General features: G+C 35.6%; 1 protein-coding gene across 2 annotated transcripts in view; it reads right to left on the bottom strand.

The window, feature by feature from the left end:
• The window catches only part of LOC106053467 (uncharacterized), a 61,748-nt gene extending 40,447 nt beyond the window's left edge, over positions 1-21,301 (bottom strand). For both annotated transcript variants that reach the window (XM_056033810.1, XM_056033811.1), the window contains exons 1-8: positions 21,145-21,301; positions 18,847-18,931; positions 18,066-18,271; positions 14,595-14,690; positions 13,720-13,936; positions 6,034-6,257; positions 4,997-5,074; positions 2,521-2,666 (exon numbers count right to left, since the gene is read on the bottom strand). In XM_056033810.1, the coding sequence (XP_055889785.1) occupies positions 2,521-2,666; positions 4,997-5,074; positions 6,034-6,257; positions 13,720-13,936; positions 14,595-14,690; positions 18,066-18,271; positions 18,847-18,904 (1,025 nt within the window). In that variant the 5' untranslated portion in view covers positions 18,905-18,931; positions 21,145-21,301. The remainder of the gene's footprint in view (positions 1-2,520; positions 2,667-4,996; positions 5,075-6,033; positions 6,258-13,719; positions 13,937-14,594; positions 14,691-18,065; positions 18,272-18,846; positions 18,932-21,144) is intronic.
• Positions 21,302-24,284: the final 2,983 nt, after the last annotated feature.

The raw sequence follows: 24,284 nt of genomic DNA, 5'->3' as shown, positions 1-24,284 counted from the left end.
GGTACCTCACTCCCCCAAAAAAAAGTCCAGACAAAATAAAAAAAAATGTGCTAGCAAGAGCTGTTATGTATGTATAGCACGTTTATAATGATAAGTTCCATTTCTATTTTATATTAGCACGCATTGTCCTTGTAGTAAAAGTTGCATATTCATATATTTTAAGCACATTATTTTTTTTATTTTTTATTTTTTTATTTATTTTACAAGACTATTAAAAAAACTAGATTCGTTCGGTTAAGGTAAGGACGTCTTCTTCTGTTCGGTTCGTACCAATCTGTTTTAAAGTTCAGGTTCGGTTCGGTTTAGTCGTAAGTAAGTTTCGGGTTGAGTTTGTTCGGTTCGGGTACGTTTCGTTTCTCTAATCTCTAATTAACTTGTTGAAATAAAGCATAAAATAAATTTGAAAAAAAAACGTTTTGATTAATTAAATACAACTTTATGTAACTTTTATTAACAAAAGCCATAAATAAAACTTAAATATAGATGTTTACAGAAAAACGTCTGTACTGTCTAATGTTTCTTCATTCCTGTTTTTTTTAAATCAAATATCACACCTAACACATATTGACATCAATTTTGACAGATTATCTTGTGGTTTTATCAGAAACCCGTAATCGCAAACATTAGCACACCTTTTGTAATCATTACTTTGGCACACACAAATACACAACGCAGGATGTATGTATACGAAGCCCCTGGCGTAAGACTTTTGTGGAGCCCCCTTCAATTTTTAGAAAGCTTTATTTACAATATACTTATGAATGAAAATACTTGTATCTAAAAGCAGGCTTTATTTTAGAAGAAAGAAATAGACTTCTTTTAAATGTAATCTCCATTTCTAATTTAAAAATATTAATATGCATATTTTAGACATGCACATTTTTCGGGAGGTGAAGCCACTGTCTTAAATCCGGAACTGTAGTTACTTTTTTTGAGAATGCTACAAACATTCACTTCTTAATCAAAAATTTTTGTCAGCGGTAAAAAAAATATATCAATTTTTAGGAAAAATAAGCCGAAAGTTTGTGTCCTGTCGAGTTTTGGATACATTTTTATTTCTTTTGTGGAAGACCCTTTTTTGTGAAGGCCATGGGCTATAGCCTCACCTGCCCCCCCTTACACCCTGCCATGCATATACATTCCATATTAAACATCTCTAAATAAACAGATTCGTAATGTTCTCTATTCATTAAAATAACATAATTTATAAATTTTCGAGGAGGTAACTAAATTAGGAACGGTGTTTATTTAAATGTTATTGCAAACATTTACAACGGCTGCCTTTAGCACAGTTACTTCTCTTGCCTGGAACTTGGGTGGAACTTCGCTGTCTCTCTAATGCCACATCCAAAGTCTCGTCTCGAGCAATATGCATATTTTAGACATGCACATTTTTCGGGAGGTGAAGCCACTGTCTTAAATCCGGAACTGTAGTTACTTTTTTTGAGAATGCTACAAACATTCACTTCTTAATCAAAAATTTTTGTCAGCGGTAAAAAAAATATATCAATTTTTAGGAAAAATAAGCCGAAAGTTTGTGTCCTGTCGAGTTTTGGATACATTTTTATTTCTTTTGTGGAAGACCCTTTTTTGTGAAGGCCATGGGCTATAGCCTCACCTGCCCCCCCCTTACACCCTGCCATGCATATACATTCCATATTAAACATCTCTAAATAAACAGATTCGTAATGTTCTCTATTCATTAAAATAACATAATTTATAAATTTTCGAGGAGGTAACTAAATTAGGAACGGTGTTTATTTAAATGTTATTGCAAACATTTACAACGGCTGCCTTTAGCACAGTTACTTCTCTTGCCTGGAACTTGGGTGGAACTTCGCTGTCTCTCTAATGCCACATCCAAAGTCTCGTCTCGAGCAGTGCACGAGCCAGAGCACGCTCTCTCTATGATGGCAGTGTACACGGCAGGGTCATAACATTATTCTTCAAATGCACAATAGGTGTTAAAAGTAGTGCAAAGTTTGACAGTTTAAAATTTTCATCGAAGCTCGACAAAAAAAATAAGTCTTTAAATCTTGCATACTTTCACAGCCTGGTTCAATCCATCTCACAAATTATAAAAGTCAAAATAGTTAAATCGCATTGGAGTCAGCCCTGTTCTGTGGATGTCGGCACATTGTCGTGTGACAAACAAACAGTAGCCTTATGACATCACACCAACTTCTTTTTTTTTTAACATTAAAATTTGCTGCGAAGCTTCATTTTCTTTCTTAATGAATAGTGGCTTTACTAGAGTCGGCGTCACCCGGTACGAAACGCACCCATTTAGTGACGCCCCTGGTAAGAACCATTCGTTACGTTGGGTTAACATTTAGCGGTATAAAAGTTCGGATTACGTTCGACCATAAGTAAGGCTCTAGTTCGGTTCTCATCTTTAACCTTAAACAAACTGAAGCGACGTATGCATTACATTTGACACCCCTATTCTCTCCCCTCTTAAATAAATACTAGGAAAATTCTTACCCAGTAAACAGTATAACGTGATCGTAAAGGTCTTACCCAGTAAACAGTATCACGTGATCGTAAAAGCCGACGATTTCACGGCCAACTCCAACAAAAAAATTTTCGAGAGCTTTAAGAGCCTGGGGGCTGTACAATTTATCATCCGAAGCGTACTTGTCAATAAAAATTGAAGCATTGGGTTTCTGGGGAAGAAAATCTGTTAATGTTATTCTTTTATTTAAAAAGCAAAAAAAAAATAATCCTAAGAAAAAAAACAGCTTATCTATAAGGAAGAACTCCGCACATATAAGAATATATCCTAACAATGTAGAAGGTATTTCCTTAATTCAATATCAAACAAAAGATTTAATTTTCAATGTATGGTCTCCATTAGTTGTGAAGCTACTGTGGGTAATCTTATAGAAATGAGATGAATGCCTGGTGTTAGGTAAGTTCATAGCGATGTCGCCCACACAGCAGCTCCCCATTCTTCATGCAGATGATGTATCCAAATCAAAGAAAAGTGTCCATATAGTTTCAACTTGATCCGTGATAGGGGTGTGGGAGAAATAGATTGTACAACTTTTTTAAGTTGACAAAACCCTACATACTTTAAATACCGAATGATTAATTTCCCTTTATCGGCGTAAAAAAAATATAATTAATTATCAGTAATAAATTAATATGTTTTAAAATTAATTCATGTCTAGTGCAAGTTGAAACTTGATCTGAGAATGAGTGTTGGAGAAATAACTTATAAATATGTTTTTCTTATTGAAGTAATTTATTATGGTCTAGAATGTTCGATCATAAGTAAGGCTTTAAATATGTTCCCATCTTTAACCTTACAAATTATTTTGCCAGACAGACAGAGGGAGTTGATCTTTGTAAAACAAAACAAAAAAAAACAACAACAACATAAAACATACTTTAAAAAAAAAATGCTTATATTAGGTGTAACTGTATCAATTAGTTTTTAGTAGTCATGCGACTAAATCGTGATAGATCTAGTCAAATTCTGTGCAATTAGAAAGATTTTTTTTCCATTTTTTTTTAGCTTAGCCTATTATCATGCTTTTAGCTTTCTCAATGAGCTATGATCCTATCACTTGTCTGGACCAGTTAGGGAAAGGAAGAGGGAGAGAATGGTGTATTTGGGTTACTGTTATTGTGTTAGCATCAAATAACAGCAACAACATAATTACCCTAAAGCCTAATCAAGGGGACTAATTCTACTTAGACCACCATATTTGTCAAGTACGATTTCTTTTTTTTTTTTGTGTTCAATATAAAAAACTAAATAACTAATTACCAATAGTTAATTAATTTTCTTTTCATTTTTTGTTTTGCTGATTGTTGTCAGGTAGATTAATTAGTTGAACAAAATTTCAGCTTGATATGAAATAGATTGTGGGGAAATGATGTGTTGAAGCTTTTTACCAGACAGGCAGTTTGAGTTGATATAAGCTTTATAACAAAATAATTTTAGCCGGCATTTTTGTATTCTGTATATCACTATATTCGTGTCTTTGTTCCTTAATACTCTAATGGGAGTAGGTGGACTTGCCTGCCCAGAGTGTTTTTTTCATGATATTGTGCTCTTGCTGTAATAGTAAATTTTCTATTTAAATTTTATGAGTCCCCTATAATCTTATGTCGATAATATATCAGTATAGTTACAAAGTTTTGTAAAATATGTAACGAAACCGATTGATAATTTTTATAAATATTTTGTTTTATTTTATGTTAGTAGTATTTTTAATGAGTTTTTTTTATGCCTGACAAAGCAAAAATAAATTTTAAAATAAGTTAATTAAATATTGGTTAATAAAAAAAAGCTTATAAACAACTTGTAGCAAAAGTCAATAACAGCCTAGACCCTCACCAATTTGCTTATAAAGCAGCTAGAGGAACTGAGGATGTCATTCTATTGCTTTTGGACCAGCGTTATAAGCATCTCGATACACCCAAAATATATGCACGAGTCCTATTCATAGATTTCTCCTCGGCTTTCAATACCATACAGCCACATCTAATGATAAACAAACTGAGTAACTTAAATCTAAGCCCTTACTTACAAGCATGGGTTCTAAACTTTTTAACCCAACGCCCCCAGTATGTTAAAGTCAATAACACTACATCGTCAACTCGAGTACTATGTACGGGTGCTCCACAAGGTTGTATACTTTCTCCTGTGCTATACACTCTTTACACTAATGACATAAGAAGCATCTATGACTCAGTTAAACTCATTAAATTCGCTGATGATACCGTCATAGTAGGTCTTATTTCAGGAAACGAAACTCAGTGACCTTTATATTATTAGTGTTAGGGTTAGGGGTGGCCTTATAGACAACAAGGTCTGCAAGGGGAACTTTTTTAAAATTATCATTACAACTCTGCGTTAAATGCTATTAATTGCATCGATATATTTAACTCAACCCACTCAGCCTTTTTTTTTTGTTTTGTTTTTGAAAAAATATGTAGATATACATAAAGCAATTTAATCTAATTATTTTTTTAGATTTAATACCTGAAGGACGAATATTTTACACAAACGAATGTGTACTGTGTAATCTGGATGGTTGATGCCATTATAAAACATGTCAAGCTAAAAAAAAAAAAAAACAGAATAAGTCAGTAACCATATAGTTTCCTGTACGAAGGGACGTAAAGGATATTAAATACAAAACAGCAAAAAACTTAAGGCTTATCTCTATTAATAAAATATATTTTTTTTAAAATCCAAGACAGACTAAAATACAGTTTGACTAGTCTTTGGACAAGGTCAAGAGAGAATCACTTAAGATCGGTCTTTATGGATAGTAGTCTTAGCATCTAACAGCAAGAAATCTGTACTTGTCTATTACTGTCAAGAAAAGTTTTATTTGTGATTATTCTACTGTTAGTTTCGACAGTAATCGGTAGGTCATCGTGGGACCCAATAACCGTTTTGATCTTGTTTGAAATCTCCTCTTTTATGATGGGGTCTTGTTGTGGTCCTTACTGAGGTGATTGGGAGGAGAGTTTAGAGCACAGATTTCCGTGCAGCATTTAGTATGCATATAAGTTGGACATAATTTAAAACAATAATTAATAAGTAATTTTTCATATTATCGCGTGAACTGCAGTGCAATGCTGTACCCACGGAACGTTGAACTAAAGGGATTATTCTTTTCACGGATTTTTGTTTTGTTTTGTTTTTAGGATTTCAATAAGAGATTGACCCTTTACAAAACAATTAGATCAATTAGATATTCATTATAAGACATTAGGCCAGGTTCACATCCAACTTCACATTCACCTATCCTTTGGTCTGCTAGACCGCAGGGGCATAACACATAATCTTTCAACCTTCTTTCTCCATTCTTTTCTGTCATTGTTCATTGATAGAATTTCATTCTGATGTTCTTTCTGAAAATATTAAACCTGCTTTTTTACCTGCCTGGGTGGACTTTTTCGGGGGCCGATTTTGAGGTTGTGTTTCCACACAAACTGTCTTTGTAACCTTAATTTTTTAGATTTTGCATGTTATAATTACTCTTGAGTTTCAGTAATTTGAGAACTCACCCCGCTAAACATCATAGCATAGTGCTCTTGAATATTCTGCATCGAATTGTTGTAGTGTTGTTTAGCTTGTTGTAGAAACCATTGAAAGCGTATTTTGTCAATCAACGCCACCACATCAACGTAGTAGTGACGCATTGCGTTTCGGCGGCGTCTGCTCGGTGGGTCTGACCTTGATGTTGACTGATTGATGACAGCCCATCGAACTGTCTTTTCTACTTCTGGCGCTGTGGCAGACATTACATCCATTACACTTTAGACATTATTAGTCTACATGCCAAAAAGTAAATGCGTTTTCCCAGACCTTGAAATGTATATTTTGAGGGTCAAATGCGCATTTTCCTAAATATATAGAAATACACTCAAGAAAGACTAAAATTCATATATACACGAAAGGCAGCAATCCTAAAGTAAACACAGCATAAATTTATATAAGACATTGTGTACATCTGTTAAAATATTTACTTTTTAGTTTTATGTCAAAGACTTTTCTAGAATATGTCAGAATGATGCCGTTCTTGTTACTTGGCCATGATTTTACGATTATAATGACTCTAGTGTATTCGACATTCCATGATAGCGATAACAGAAAATTCATTCAAAAGAATGAAGATTTTTGTTACACGTGAAATTAAACCAGGTGTAATGTTTAGCTGGATCAGCGACATCTAGCTTTATAAAAGTAGTTTTGTTTGTAGACAATTTCTTTACATTTTACAAGGAATCCAGACACTGAATATATTTTATCACATTTTGAAAGAATTTCGATTTTCTTTCAGATCATTCTTTGCAGAGTTAGCAATGAAAGTGTTGGCATCCTCTACTATCACTAATAAAAAACATTTTAAGGATTTTTTTCAGGCAGATAATCTTAATTGGTCATTGAACTTGTTTCTAATATAAAAGCTGGATTATTGGTCTGCTGAATAGCTGTTGTAAGATAAAGCTGTTTATTATTCTGGTTTCTGATATGCTTGAAGTTGTTTTATAAAACAAACAGATGTGTTGAAGAAGGGCGCATGGGATCATGAATTTAATATTTTTGTCAGCCTCATTAAAGCTTTTCTTTTGCAAACACACTCAGCCTTCACAAGTAATGGAAACTAACTAACTAGTCCTTTAGATCTGCCACAGAATATATCTTCTGCAAGTCAGGAAACATTAGTTTAATTCGTTTTATCATGCAAGATGGTGGAATGTTGATTCCGGATAAGTAGAAAGAGAAACAGAAGTAAGGTTAAAAGTTTAGATTAGGCAACCTAACTAACAATCCTTGTATTAAAATCTCTGCCCTACTCACTTTTATTTCATAAGAACTCTCTCCTGAAATTTGCGGTTTAAAATAAATTGAAGCTAGTTATAGAATATATATAGAAGATCAGTTTGCAGCTTTATATTTAGTTGAATGGTTTTGTGCATTTAAAGGCATGTTAACAATCCCAAGAAACTGTAGGCTCTAAAAAGTCTATCTTGAATGTGAAATAATAGATCTAGACCTGTACAATCTTGATCTCCCCCCCCCCCTTTTTTTTTTTGATTCCATTAAGGATGGCTAATTGCTGCTTTTGAGAAGATCTAAATTAGTTATAAATCTAGTACACACCTGGCTGTGGTCACATCTAGATCTAAAATCTAGACTAGAATTAGATTTCGATCAAGACGTATATGATGTAGATCTATATCTAATTCTAGAATAATCTAGATCTATTCTGATAGGGAGAGAACAAACTGTAATAATAAATGGCTCTAAATCAACACCGATAACAGTAAACTCAGGTGTACCTCAAGGTACAGTCTTAAGTCCACTACTATTTTTAATTTACATAAATGATTTACCAAATTGCATTAGTTCAGGAACAAAAGTCAGATTATTTGCAGACGATTGCATAATATATAGAACAATAAAAACAACACAAGACACAGATATTTTACAAAGAGAATTAGATGAATTACAGAAATGGGAATCAAATTGGAGCATGTCTTTCCACCCAGAAAAATGTCAGTTGTTAAGAGTAACAAAAAAACTAAAACAAATTAATTCCACTTATCTTATTCATGGCAAACCAGTAACACAGACTAAAAACGCAAAATACCTAGGTGTTATAATAAATGAAAAACTATCATGGAATCCACATATTGATGAAACTACAAAAAAATCAAACAAAGCATTAGGATTTATTAAAAGAAATTTCTATAAATCAAATAAGAACATAAAACTAAAATGTTATATAACCTTGGTTAGGCCAACAATAGAATATGCATCCTCCGTTTGGGACCCCTCAACTCAAGAAAACATTAAGAAACTGGAACAGACACAAAATAGAGCAGTGAGATTCATAACAAACGAATATTCACATTTGACTAGAGTAACACCTTTAGTAAAATCACTAAATTTAGAAAGCCTTCAGGACAGAAGGCTCAAAAGTAAAGTAGCAATCATACATAAAACACTAAACCATAATCTTCAAATACAAAAACAAAATTTAATAAAATACTCTGAAAGACACAAAGATAAAGGCACATTCCTCGTCCCATATGCTAGCAGTGGCGTAACTAAGGGGGGGGATGGGGGGGGGAGAATTTTAAAATCCCCCCGGGCCCCCACCTAGGGGGGGCCCCCAAATGGGTGTCCGAAATAAATTTGTAAATACATAAATTAATATATTTGATTGACAAATAGTGTCAACATGTGTCTTTTTTTTTTTCAACATTTATAGATGAAATTTATCACAAAGACTAAACCTAGATCTAGGTCTATCAGTACGTTGACTTTGTTGACATTTTAAAAATATTTTTTCCTACAGAGATCCAATTTTTTTTTAAAGTTAGTTTAACATTTTAAACTTTGTTGCCACGAATAAAACTGCCTGATATACATCGAATTCCAGTTATCTTGTTACCTTTACTAATAATAGATCTAAATGGCGAGTATTGTGTGGCTACACTACTTAACCTTGAACCAAAATTTACAGAATCGAGTATAACAGATCTAAAAGTTATTCTTAACAATGCTAAAATAGTCCATTATTCGGGTTTGGCGTCTATAATTTCAGAATTAAACTTCACACTCGAGTTATTACCCCTCTATTTATCTTTCCTCCATTCAATGGAAACTCCCTTTTTTATTTCCATCTAATCCTTTTGCTTTCGCACAAAACATAAACAACAAACAATGACGTAATATTATATAATATTAGCACATCCTTCCTTTTGAAGTTATTATCACACCTTTCCTTTTAAAGTTCTTAAGAGTGATATCTACTAGCAGGGCCGGCCCTAGCATTTGCGGGGCCCTATGCGAAACGGATCGCGCGGGGCCTAGTCTGGGTAGGGAAAAGCATAATATCAAAATTATTTTTTTTGAATTTGAAAATAGGCCTACTTTCGTCCTTTACAATAAATTTTTATCAAATGAAAGCTCGCAATGCCACTTTTTATTTATAGGCACCCCAAAATGTCAATTTGGTCTATTCTTCAGGAGATCTGAATAAATTCAAAAAAAGTTCAGGACTATATCGCATATTTTGCCTTTTCATGAGATTTCCTGGAGGTCCTGGAAAATCAGGAGATCGCGAAAACCATGTTAATTTATTTACGTTATAATGGTTTAATTTAATGCTTAGAATTAGCGCGGGGCCTATGAAAGCGTGGGTCCCACTGCGACCGCATAGGCTGCAGAGGCCTTAGGCCGGCCCTGTCTACTAGGAACTTTAACAATTCGTCCATTTCTGGTTGTCTTGACTGGCACAATAAGTTCTCTAGACATTGGTCTATAACTGTCTGTTTCGTTTGTTCCAATAGTTTGCAGTTCATTGTCTTCATCGGTATCATAGTACCCAGAGATGTCTTCATCGAAACTCTTATTCAAAAAGCGTTGATTTCTTCTGTATGTTTTCCCATCGTTTGTCTTTATGATTTAAGATCTGGGTGCTGAATGTTTTTTTATGACAACTGCTTTCTGGCATGTTTGACCTAGACGAACTCTCCGACAGAATAATCTTTAGGTAGTCTAGCTTTTGCATCGTATTTCACTTTGCTTTTCATCTGTCGTTCGTTGAGTAATGTCTCTGCATTTTGAGCTACCGATGGTTTCAATAGTTTGGGATCAGTTGGAATGATTCCCTGAGTCTTCTACTCGTCAGCAGTTGTGATGGTGAATACGGCAGTCTACTTATCGGAGTATTTCTATACTCGAGCATAACGAGATATGGATCTTTCCCACTTTTGTATGCTCTGAATGCTTTTGCTTTCGCACAAAACATAAACAACCAACAATGACTTAATACCATATAATATTAGCACAGAATCTTCTTCATGCAGTGGAAAATTAAGAATTTTTAGCCTATCTTGAATTCTGGTCAAAGCTCCTGCGCCCAATTAATATAGTTCAGAAGAAACTACAAAAGTCTGGACTGCATATACGGGAAGCTGCTAAAGAAATTAGTACCCTTTCATGCTTTCTGCAAAATGATGAGAAACTGACAAAAACCCAATCCATCGAAAAAGCAAAAGAAGATAGTGAATACTATGGATTCCCTGTAATCAAAATAACCAGAAGAAAGAAAAGACTTGATTGGAAGTTGAGTTCTAATATAGGACTGTCAACAGAACTGCAATTCAAACGTGTTGCGACAGAAGTGCTGGACAGATTTCATATGGAGATGAAGGGCAGATTCCAAAGGCTGGAAAGAAAATGGATACCTTTGGGTTTCTTCTTGAACCAAGACACCTGTTAGATGAAGACACGCTTATGACAAACTGTGCTACTTTTCCTGTTTGTATGATGAAATAAATGGAAAATCGCTTTTTCAAGGATGTCATTGATGCACGAGCACTTTTCAACCAGTAATACAATCACCAATAGACATATTTAGGAAAAAGGCTTCATATGGTAATTACGTGTGCTCAAACTTTGCAACCTCCACCGAATACCGCTAACTCAGGCCACTTCCATTACGTCATGTGAGAGATCATTCTCAAAGCTCAAGTTCATCAAAAACTATCTCAGGAGCAAAATGACGCAAGAAAGGCTTATCATGGCTTTAATGTCAGTGAAGTCACAAATACTAGAAAGTATCGATGTAGTTGATGTTATAGATGTTTTTGCTGCAAATAATGAACGACGTGAAGCGATATCAATTTAGATTTGTCACTTGTGCATTATTTAACTAATAAACAACGGCATTATTCATTAAAAGAGTCTTCATGATTATTTTTTTGTTAAGTTTACTGATATACTGAACCAATTTGATTTTGGGCTTATATATATTTGCTTACATTATCTCATGTCATATGTCGAATGTCAAAATGCAAGGGGCCCCCAAAGAGGTCAATCCCCCCGGGCCCCCAAATCCCTAGTTACGCCCCTGTATGCTAGGACAAATTTGTACAAATACTCCTTCTTCCCTAGTGCTATTAGAGCATGGAATGGGTTGCCTGAGCTAGCCAGGAAAACCAGTGACTTGGCTGAATTTAAGTCATTGGTTAATATGCATGACTAAATGCATGACGCGTAGGACGTAATCATCTTCTTTTTTGAAGTAACGTCTGTATTATATAAGATAAGATATTCTAAACCTAGATTTACGTAAATTCTATTTTAGGTACATGACATCGTAAAATAGCTCTAGTTCTAGATCCAGTCTAGATGAATTAAATCTATTCAATCAATTAATTCCTAATCAGTTTGAAGACCTCATATAAACTGAAACATTGAAAGGAACTCCGCTTTATATAGATCAGTAAGTACTGGTAAACATTTCAATCATCGCGCGTCAGCAAGCACGAAAAAAGAAAGATCTAATAAGAATAATCTATTTCCAGGCATTGACAACCTGATGATTAGCAAGAACTACTTTTTTTTGTTATAATTACATTTTTTTTTAGATTTAGAGGTGGAAATGCGTATTCTCAGATTATAAACCGTACTCGCGTATTTTCGTGTCTATTTGCGTACCGTCTACCAGACCTGTGTGTTGAGCACCTTGCTGTACGGAAGTGAAACATGGTCAACCTATTCATGGCATGAAAAAAAGCTGAATGTCTTTCACCTCCGATGCCTAAGGCGGATCTTTAAAATAAGGTGGCAAGATAAGATAACCAATGAGGAAGTGCAACATAGAGCAGGATGCCAGGACATCCGCTCTGTTATCAGCAGCAGACGCCTTGGCTGGCTTGGCCACGTTCGTAGAATGCCAGTAGGTCGACTTCCACAGGACATCCTGTATGGCGATCTAATAGAAGGCAGGAGAGTCGCTGGTCGCCCACTTTTACGTTATACGGATGTATGCAAACGCGACATGAAGCTCTTCAAAATCGACACTGGCAACTGGGAAGAGGTGGCACTGGACAGATCCACATGGAGAGAGAGCATAAAGGAAGGGTCACAGATTGCAGATGTCATACATAACAGAAGCAGAAAGAAGGGTGAAAATGCAACGGCGCCTGGTGATTATATATGCCCAACCTGCGATCGCAGCTGTGTATCAAGGATTGGCCTCTTTAGTCACACAAGAAGTTGCAAAGGGAAAAGATCGTCTCTCGAGACGTAAAATGCCACAGAAAATGCAACAGATTTGCGTACAAATTACGCAAGATTCGTACTTGTAAGCAACTCTGCATTATATCTATGACATGTATTCTTACATTAAACATTCTATATGCATTATATCTGTAACGTATATTTTATTTTCAAACATTTTGTACACCAATGTATGAGTGTGTGTTTGTGCTGATTCTTATTCTTATACATTGAAAACAATCCACATTTACAAAACTGTCTATGTGTCCGGATTACAGAGAATGGAAGTATCCATAAGCATTAAGACCACCCAGCTCTAATGGGTGCATTACATTTGTTGGAGAAAAGTACAGGTGGTTGGTCATTGTGCTGGCTACATGACACCCTCGTTAACCGTGGGCCACAGAAACACGATATTTGCGTCATCTGCCCTATAGATCATCATAAGGTCTGAAAGGGAATGTTAACTCCTTTAAAAACAAATACCATGGAGATTACCTTATCTTGTACTAATCACCAATATATCTAATTTACAATTTATATAAATCCTCAATTGTGATTTTAAAAAAAAGGCTGTTCATGGTAGAGTAGCTTTTTTTCCAAATATTATACCACAAACAATCAAGCGAATTATACACAACATGAAATGAGTAAACAGTAAAAAATAGATTAAGTCTAATCTAAATAGATTCATGTTTAACCTATAAATCTATGTTTAAAATGCAATGTCTTCGAACCTAAAAATTGAATGATGCATAATTTGTCATAATGATGCCTTTGTCAGACGGGGATCTGTTAATAATTAGTCGTCTTCAGCGCCTTCTTTTGAGCTTTTCTTGAGGCCTCCATTGTGTTTATCCCTTCACCTTCGTCAGAGCTGCCAGCTGCTAGTCTCTATGACAGTGTTTCCCAAACTTTCTCCCATTTTGAGTATTTAGTGGAATACTTATTTTTTTAGAGAGATTAATTCACGTAATGGCTGAGTGGTTAATTAGTCCAGTAGTTCGAGAAACACCTATCAAGGACTCGCAGGACACTAGGCTTACAGTTTGGGAAACAATGCGTTTTGACAGCAAGGACAATATTGCACTTGAGCTGATCTTGTTTAAATAAATAGCGATTGTTTAATTTCAAACAAACATCAAAACATGTGAAGTCACGTGACGTACGTGGTATTTGTGTGTCAAACAGATCAAAACTTGTCCTTCTAAGCAATTCTAACTTATAAACATAGAGGTCAAATGTTGTCCTAGAGCGAGGTGTAGTAGATTCAGTCCTTAAAGTACTAGATAACGTCTCAAGGGACAGATTTCTCCAAGGCTTTTGAGGCGTCTTGTTATCAGAGTCAAACAGGTATTCGGAGTTGTCCATTTGGAATACAGCTTTCTGAAACAATTAGAGTTTTAAAGCCTTGAATAATGCAACAAATAAATATCAATAACAAATTGTTACTTATAAAATTAATATACAGACTCATTCATATTTAGTGCTTTCTAATTCATTTCTATTGTGAACACCTTGGAGGGAGGGGTAGGGTTATCTGGTAGAAAGTTTCGTGTCGTCTTTGGGTGTTTAGCAGATATCATTCACCTTATGGTACTCTAACTCTGCGTACCTGTCAATGTAGCCAGGTGGAGTATAACACAAGGTAGATAGAAAAAACAACAGGCTTTAAATTCAAGAAATAGATAATTGGTTTGCTAGTCTTCTGCCCTGTCTCTAAGATTATTAATGTCAATAATGGTGTTACCATATCAAGTGCATCTCGAGGTCTTTATTAACCCATGTTTGGCATTAGGAAGAAAATAATTAAATATAGCGTTTTAAATGGCTCCTAATACTTTATATAAAATAGTTCTCATCAATGTTTTTAGAAAACTGTAAAAAAAAAAAAAAAAAAGTAATAATTGTTAAAAAGACTACGATGAATTTTTTTTCTCTGCAACAAAACTCGACGCTTGTAGCGCCAGAGAATGAATTCTCATTCGTTTCAAAGATAATAATAATAAGAATGATAGTAATTGTAATAATCTGGACAACTTACTAAGTGAAATTTAAAGTTTCTGTTCGACAACGTCTCGGGTGACCTTTTAATACAAAACACGGCCTTGTGGTTAGTATCATGGTAGTAGCCTATATCCTTGTAAGAGAGTTTATTGAGTAGTAATAAATAAGTTGAGCTTAACTTAAGATAGGACGCACTAATTACATATCATACATAGAAAAGTTTTCTTTAATACTAAAATAAATAGAAATGTATATCACTTTTCGCCGTTTAGCGCATAGAGTCTAAGTTCTTCCTAGAGATAGATCAGATTTTTCATATGCGATTTCCACACTCATTTCGTAGCTAGTGTCATCCAGTTGTAGAACGTCTCAGAAGTTTAGACGCCACGTTTGTTGGACGGCCCTGTATTCGCTTTCCATATTTCGACTTTTATGCAACAACTTGCTTGTTAAACATGTTTCTTCTTGGATAAGGATATAATCTATACATCTTATTCTATTTTCCTTAACCAATTTACTTATAGGGCAGGTGCCCGTGTGGGAAAGGATTTCTCTATTGGTGACATGAACCCAGCAATTTACTCCTAGAATCCTACTTGGCCATTGTTGCACAGCGACCTTAGCCACTCAAGTGTAGGTGGCTGTTGTAGATATAATTGCGTTGACGGGATTGATGTAGGTCTTCAATCACATTTAAAGACGATGCCTGCTTTGCCTATTTCACATGCCATATCTTGATAAGGCTTCCTAAAAAAGTTGTTTTTTTTTAACATATTTAAGCTCTGTATGGCCAATCTTGATAGGAGTATGTATCCGATACGCATAACTTTGGTTTTATGGAACTTTATCTAATGGCCGATTCTGGGCGCATGTCTATCGAGTCACTCCGTCATGCCTTGTATATAAAGTTCCCCTTTCAGACCTTGCGATCTAGAGGGCAGATGGTGCAATGGTCTTCTGTTTCTCGGTTAACGAGGGTTTTATGTAGTCAGCACAAGGACCAACAGTCTTTACTTTTCCACGACTATTGTAAGGTACCGATTAGAGCAATGTAGACTCAGAGGCTGATCTCAAAATTAAAAATCCCAGTCATCACCAGGATTTGAACCCTGGACCACCAGTATAGTAGTCAAGCGATTTATAGCTCATCCTCCTCATTCCTTTCCTTGTATATATGTACATGTAATGACGTGTGTTGCATTATTATTTTCATGTCCAGGTACGTTAGTTTGTTTAGCTTGCCCCATGAGATACCGAAGACAAAGTTATGATTTAAAACAACAGGAAGCAACTAAAACTACTTGTGCGCTTTCACAAAAGATGCTTGCGTTCCATCATAGAAATACGGTGGCAAGATCGCACTAGAAACAGCGATGTCCTTTCGGACGCCTGGTATAAACAGTATTGTTATGACTTTGCCATGCGCCCCGCCATCCAAGATAGTGCAGAAAGAAGGTGAAAACTATCAGTGACCAGAGAAGTCGGATGGTGTCATAAGAGACTAACGATTTCCGCCCAAGAGAGAGCCAATATGCTCAAGGCAGATGCCTTTTGTGTTTGTCATGTCTCTATGTAAATAAACGTCTATGTCCTCGTTGAGTTGCCTCACTTAAGTTATTACAGTATAGAGGTACTTCTTATGGTCCGACAGCTATGCTTGGCAGGGTACGTATCCTATAGGGAGACGAACGTATGCCAGAGGTCGACGTAACATAGGCGCATCGCGAAAACGCTTCAAAAACCAGCTTAGACGCCATCTTGCTATAGCTGAAATAGAAGAGAGCAACTAGTTGCATGCGGCCTCAGAAAGAGACACCTGGGTTTCACTCACAAAGGTCGCGGGATACACATTTGAGACCAAAAGAAAATCTGCTGCCGAGGAGAGACTCAGACGGTGAAAATAAAATTTAATAAATCTTAATCGACTACCGGTGGACAATGGTTATGTATTTCTTGGATGTGGCAAAATACGTAGGTCAAACCTGGGGCTGCGTAGCCAAGGGAAATACTGCATTCCTCATTAATCTTCGGACTTGAAGACAAGCTTTATTATTATATTATTATTTAAATGGCTATCAAGATAAGGAAAGATGACGTGATAAAACCGGGCATCACACCATGTCTAAATGTTAAAGAACTCCGTTGTTCCATCGTTTGTTTTGACAAGGCAGCTGAATTCGCTGTGCAGATATCTTAAAGTATGGGGGAAAAACGTATTGCAGGATGTAATATTTACACGCTATTTTTCAAAATGATTCCTGAAAGTTGTTTTTTTAATCCACCAAATGGACCATCAACTTTAGTTGGTATTCTAGACAATGGTCTGTGATGGTTTGGACAATAAAGGCCTGCTTGCTCCTCTCTGAACTTTAAATTTGAGGCAATAGTAACTATCACATCAAAACAGCGTAAAAATTTGCTATGGAAGTGAGAAAAAGTTTATGCCTCTCAAAGCCTTGCAGTTTGCCAGGTGGCTCTTTATTTTAATTTTTTACCAGTCTTTATGGGCTTCTGGTCTTTGTTAGTTTTAGTTTTAGTTTTAGCGACGGATCTCAGAGTCATTGTGCAGGAAAACACGTTTAATTTGGGAAAATAAAACGCAGTGGGTTTGATGAGGATCATATTAACTCTACTACTTATTTGCGTCCCGTCAGTCTTTCAATAATACAGGTTTACCATGCTTGTATTTGGTGGATGGATGTTCTGGTGAAGTTGCAGAAAATGCATTGGAGAATTTTCATATCTTTCTGGTAAGCAACTGCATTTTGTTTTTTGGCACTTGTGTTTAAGTCTTATCCATTTCACCGGCAACTTTTCTTTCAGACTTGTTTGCGTGTTGGTTTCGTCTGCCTCTTGTGTTCTGAATTTCCCTCTTTTCTAAATTTAGCATGTTTACATCGTTGATCAGTTTGTATGTTCTCTCTATTTGATATCCATCGGCTCTTGTATAAACCTTATCTCCTCCCAAAGACTCCCTCGCGGCTTGTTTCATTGTTACGTCATTAAATTTCAGTTTCTCCTCTTTAGGCACAAGCAGAAAATGTTTTACGAAAATTAAAAAAGAAATTATCACAAAGACAGACTCCTTCTAAAGGTCAACGAATAGACTGGTAAGCATGCTAATTAAAATACATTAATTTACAAGTAACATAAAATAGTTGTTAACTTTAAAGATATTTCATTCTCCATGAATCTACTTATTTTTAATATGAATGATTTAAAAAAAAAAAAGAACATGCTTATCCAGTCCTCATTCCCTCCATTGCCCTGAATATAACTCCTGGTTAAGCGAAGGTATAAGTCCAATCAAAAGTATATTAAATTCTAAATATAGGTCAATATGGTGCGCAAAATGCTCTGTTCTGTGTTCATAGTACGAAACAATTTTTAATACATTTCCTACATTGAGAAGTCAGAATGTACAAGTCTAATTTCTATAATAAGTTATTTGTTTATTGCACGATGTGGCCTGACTCTAGACAAACTAAATAATTAGTTCCGTTGTTACCTTTCTGGGTCTAGTTTTCACTTTCCGACTTTGAAAAAATCCTTCCCTATCGATGTCGAGAGTATAGAGAGGAATGTCAACGTCAAAACTCTGCGAACGCCTGAGATTGAATGTGGTTAGAAATTTTGTTTCTGTGCTAAAAGTCACATTGAACTGGTCAGGCATTTGATCACCACTGTCATCACTCGCCTCATATTGGAACATTACTGTTGAAAAAAATGACCTCTATTTTCATGATCATAAATAAATTAAAGCTGATAAAAGCTAAACAACAAATTACTATTTTTGTTCCATGTAAAAAGTTTTACAAAGCTTATATCCACTCAATCTGTCTCGCTTGTAAAAAGTTACGTTATATCTACATCACCCATTCTCGAATCAAACTAAAACTTTTTACTTCCGTAAAAATTGATTTCTAGGAACAAGAAAAGTAATAACAGATCAAAATATCATATTAGCTCACCCAGTCCAATTATAGCTTTTTTTATGTAGTTCTACTTTCATGCTCATAGCGCTTTCTGGTCCAATCTCATTTGTGGACCAGTGTGGGTATCTAGGAGTTGGTTTTCCATGCTGCCTTTAGGCGCTCAGTAAACACAACTCTGCCCGAGTCGAGTGTCGAACCTCGAGCCCCCTTCTAGGTAGCCAAGCCAAGCCAAGTTCAAGCGCACTTGGCCTCTCGACCACGCTTCCCAATTCAAAGAAATAATCATTAATATGTATACATACTAAATTCTAAAAAGTTTCTAGACAAATATTTATAATAATAAATCACACTGACCTTCAGTACTTGTAACATGACTAATGAAGACAGAGAAAATGACAACAACATTTGACATTCTTCAGAAAGTTCTCTTTATTCAATTCTGTTAACATAGAATGTTTTTTGTATCTCTTTATTTATAAATATTTGAATAATTCAATAAGTTTTAAAATTATGATAAAAAAGTTACCAAAATTATCTTATTTTATGAATGTTACATTTCATCGCCTATTATGACATTGACAGGTGGTCACTAAAACCATGTCCAGAACACGCACGAGAAACCTCTGAGTTTAGAAAGAGAAATAAAAGAGGATATAGTTAATGACTATTGGAGCCTATTGTTCATACTTGGATACATTTTGTGATAACTATTTGTTTGGCCAACCACATATGGCTATATATCATTATTATTATTATCAATTCTTTATGTTCCTTAAACTGCATGTCGGCGCGTCGTAAACATCGTATTTTAAGTTAATTGCAGTCCAAGCGTCCACTCTATGCAACTGCAAATGAATAATTATCTACACATAGTCGAACCCACGCCAACGTCCCTATTGTATTATTACACACTGCATTACAAGTACATAAGACGTTACACCGTCGAAATAATAATTAATTAGGCACTCAGAAACTTAACTCTTTTACTTCGTAATTATTTTGCGACGTTTCGATGGAGTTAATAATTTTGCTTATTTGTGTTTCACTAGCCTGTTATGATTACACTTCAATAATATTTTTTGTATGTAATCAGGAAAGGTTAAATAAGGTACCTATAATTATAGAAGAATGATTGCTCTTTTTATATAACACAAATTAAAGTTTATAAAACCAAAACTTAATTTAATGGGGGTCAAATCAAAGTTCATATCGTCAGTTAGGAGACAAAGAGTTAACGCTTCATTTTTTTTTACCTTATCGTTCCTTATTTTTAGTTTTAAATTTAAGCTGACAGGATGGAAGTGAGATAAAATACAATAGCTCAAACATGATATATAATTCTTCTCGGTAAGGCTTGCGTGTGTGTATAAAGTTAATTACAACTGAATAAAATACAAAGTTGTGATGGCTGAGTGGTAAAGCACTTGGCTTCCTAACAATGGGGTTAAGAAGACTTGGAAATTAAATTTCGGGATCCTTGTGGGCGCATCCACGACTCTTGTATGGCCAACTAAGCGAAGGAAAGCGCTCGCAGGGTGGTCAAAGAAAGCGCTTCAGGGACACCCTCAAAGCTTCTCTGAAGGCGTTCAGCATAGACCCAGGCACCTGGGAGACAGGGGCACATGACAGAGCATCATGGCGTCGCGCTGTGAAAACTGGCGCACAGGTTGATGAGGAAAAAAGAACAATACTGGCAGAAGAAAAACGCCAGAGAAGAAAAGCAAGGCAAACGACACTAGCTCCAGCTGGAATAACTTGCCCAGTGTGCAGCCGAACATTCCAGGCTCACATAGGTCTCACCAGCCACATGAGGATGCATAAAACCCCAGTGCACAGCCCTCAGCCCCCTGGATGACAAAGTGGTCATCATCGAACCACGATGGACGAACTATATAAGAGTATGTGATGCTCAGTGCGGCAGTTTCTCATAATGAATACCTCTTCCTTTTTAGAAATAGAACATTGGAAAGAATTGCTTTTTAAAGAAAATAATTTGTATTCATTTTGGAAGTATAGTTAATTTGCAAACAAAATTTATAACCATCCATTTAACAAAACAAAACAGAAAAACAAAAAAAAAAACTACAAATCAATTGTACGTGTTTTGTCGCAAATCTATCAATAATATTTTTAAAATCTTTTTATTTTTATTCAACAGTTTCCAAACTAATGAGTTTCAAATTTGTGATCGTTGATCGCTATTAAATCTTGATAAGTCGAGGCAAGAGAAAATTGCACTCGCATGCAGTCACACATTCCGTAATGGCTGAATATGCAACTTCACATATCTAGAAAGTATCGTATCAAATGACGCATCGCTTTCAAGTGAATTTGATAACCGTCTGGCCAGGGCCAGTAGTGCTTTTGGACGCCTTCAGGCTAGAGTTTGGCGGAATAAATTGCTCCTTCTGATTCCAAAAAGTCTATATATTAACAAACGTCTATATATTTAAGATTGTCTCAGAAATATCTAGACTAGAGTAGTATCTTTAAATCTGTCTATAAACTAAAATGTATGAATAATTTAAATATACTTTGTACGTCATATATTCTACAGACGACCACGAAGGAGGAGCTATTAGATTATTATTACATTAGATTATATTCTACAGACGTATGGTTTGTAGCTTGCTCTTTATCAATTAGACTTACATCAAGATTCACATTTAGATCTAGATTTCTACAAGTAGGCCTAAATGTATATATTATGTAAGTCTGCGCTATAGCGTGTCAAATAGTAGCTAGATTCAAACTTCCACAAAAACTTTACAATACAAATAAAAATTTCCAAATTCTAGTTTTAGATGTATCCAGCTCCGGTATATATTGTATTTAGTTTCGTATTTGGTTTTCGTCTTCAACTTGCTTAAGGAATGACTTCAAATCCTTGTCCAATGTTTAGGCATAGCTGAAAGGCAGCAGAAGTGTACATTCTGTCTTCATTCCCTTAATTTATAAGCTAGTCAATGCTTAAAGGCTTATAATTTGCAAGCCTAAAGTATATTTGTGTTTAGGGTGGTGTCATAAATCGGGCCATTCCTGTTGATGTGTGTTTTATATAGGTTGCACCACTCGGTGTTTGGGAGTGACATCCCTTGTAACTGTTGTTGTCAACCAAGATGGCGTTAGATCAAACAGCTGATTTAATGTCTTATAGTTTATACCTAGAGCTGTGTTCATTCGTACATGTTAATCAACAATTCCAATTCAAGAGTCTATGTAGGACAGTATTACGATTATCAAAGCGTTTCTGGAGTGAAAGGATGAGAGAGAAAACAAAAGTGTGTGTGTGTGTGAGAGAGAGAGAGAGAGAACGAGAGATATGATCGATTCAATTCAATCGTCAAACTGCAGTTCGTATTATTCATCTTTACCTATTTCTTAGTCTGTTGGACGTTTGGGGCACCACATATTTTTAGAAGTGTATAAAACATGGAACAGATGATCTGGATAGCATTATGAAGCGGGTCTTTCCAAATCATGTCAAAAGTCTATGTAGATATTAAGACTAAGACTAAGACTAAGACTGCTTTATTGATCCTTACGGAAATTTGTTGTGATTACAAGGACTCGTTTCTCATATAAAGACAACACAACAGAAACATACACATAAATACAACAGACAACATGAAGAGTTCATTCAGCGACTACACACAGGTATCTTGGTGCATTTCATGTTCCCTGATCAATGAGTGGCGGTGATAGAGTCTGACCGAGTGAGGTACGAACGAGTTTTTGTACCGCTCCGTTCTTGTTTTGATTGACAGCAGTCGCCCACTTCGCGACGACCTGGCGTAGTTCTGATGGAGCGGGTGGCCGTTGTCTTCCAAGATTTTTTCGATTTTTCTTACGATGCGCAGATAAATAAAACGGGGATATTAGTGAGCTAAAGAGAGAAAGAGAGAGAAAGAGGAGAAAGGAATGAGAGAGCGTGCCGTGAAATTTCAAATTGTTTGGTTGATCTTTAAAATGTGACCCAATTATTACAATTCAGATAAAGAAAAGATGAAGGCGGTGTTCCGGTCATTAAAAAACAACATCTAGCCTGTAAAAAATCATAGGGCTTAACCGGTATGTATTGTTATACCTCATATAGTTTCACTAAAAGTTCATTGCGCTAATTATAAAAGAAATGCGAAAAAACAAATCGTTTTTTTTTTAATTACAAAAAAAAAAGAAGAGGTTATTCGGGCCATAATAAACAATATTAATCAGCGTGTGTAGCCGGTGTGTACTGTGTCGCAGCATCACCATGACATGAGGTGCAATGTAGTCACATAAGTCATGCGTGTTCATTTCACGTGAAAGCCTCGGTCTGAATCTGACCATGCGGTCATACAGTTAGTAGTTATTTGGTCCTCAGAGAGAAAGACATAAAACTATTGTATTGAGATTTGTACTAAGTGTCTTTGTGAAGTGATTCCTATTCTGGCCTCATGATTTGTGAAATATGATTTGTTCTGGTACTTATATTCAACTGCTAATCGTGTCTTTATGGCTGGATTGCCTATGTATTGTTGTATATCAATAAATGTATGTTGTCTGCTGACAAGAGCGTTGACTGGTAAATAATGTTAATGTATGGTCTTAAGTAAGACACAAGTCATGCGCACAAGAATCCTAAGTAACTCCCAACAAACTGGGCTGCAACAAATGTGTTACAACTGCTAAGAATTTTTTTATGTAAATTCCGTACACATTTTTAATACATTTATAGCTAAATCTAGATCTTAGTTCTATTGAGTCTGATTTAGGTTGTCATCAGATGTATAATGAGGTTAAAAATACAACGCGTTTTAAAAATAGTTTCTTTATAAAACTTACAACTAAAGATAAGTTCGCATCAGACATCTTAAAAAAAAAAAAAAAAAAAAAAAACACTTTTGAATCAGTATTTAGATTCAGCATTTCATTTATAGTTTAGTTTTGTACCAAATGCACGTATCTATGAATGAAACATGTGTAAATCAACGGGCGTGGCGGGTGTGTACTGCTAGTAATTTTTAAATATAAATTTTATGCAAATTATTTACTACTCTCTGAAACTTGTTTGTCAACGTTAAATATATACGTATATGTTGTACTACTGTACAGCAGCAATCTAACGGTAAAGGAGAAAACTACATTGTGTGGTTGGTAGATGTAGGTGTGTAGACATTTCAGACCATCAACTGGTCATTGGCCTAGTGTTTTAAAGGCCACAAAGTTCCTCTGGTACTGACATCTAAGGCCTGGTATTGTTGATAAATACATATCGAAAGTAATAACAGTTTTCACGAGGTGTTACTCGACACTCCTATAATATTAAGAATATGGTTATCAAATCAACGTTGCAGTAAGATTTGAAATTAATATATTCAACATTGTACGATTATTACAGTGTCAATGTGCTGTGTTAGCAAATGCGTCAATCCGTGCTGGTTCGAAAAGGTTTGTCAATAGATTCAGAGCCATGAACCAAGCAATGAGTGTTTAGAAGGTGTTTAGCTCCTCCTTTAAAGATAGCACTAATCAGTTTCTTTTATAAAGAAGTAAAGTTTCCCTTTCAGACTTTATGGGCAGATGATGTAACGGTCATCTGATTCTGTTGCCTACGGTTAACGGCACAACGACCAACCGCTTTTACTTTTCCCAAGCTAATGTCAGGTACCCATTAGAGCTGGGTAGACTCAGGGGCGCACAAGGATCCCGAAATAAAAATCCCAGTCTTCCCCAGGATTCGAACCCGGGACCTCAGGTTCAGAAGCCAAGCGCTTTACCGCTCAGCCACCGCGCCTCCAGTTTCTTTTACT

Source organism: Biomphalaria glabrata, chromosome 6, assembly GCF_947242115.1.
Source record: "Biomphalaria glabrata chromosome 6, xgBioGlab47.1, whole genome shotgun sequence".
Classification (NCBI taxonomy): domain Eukaryota; kingdom Metazoa; phylum Mollusca; class Gastropoda; family Planorbidae; genus Biomphalaria; species Biomphalaria glabrata.
Note: the sequence above shows the minus strand (reverse complement) of the source record. Positions and strands in the feature narration are given on the sequence as shown.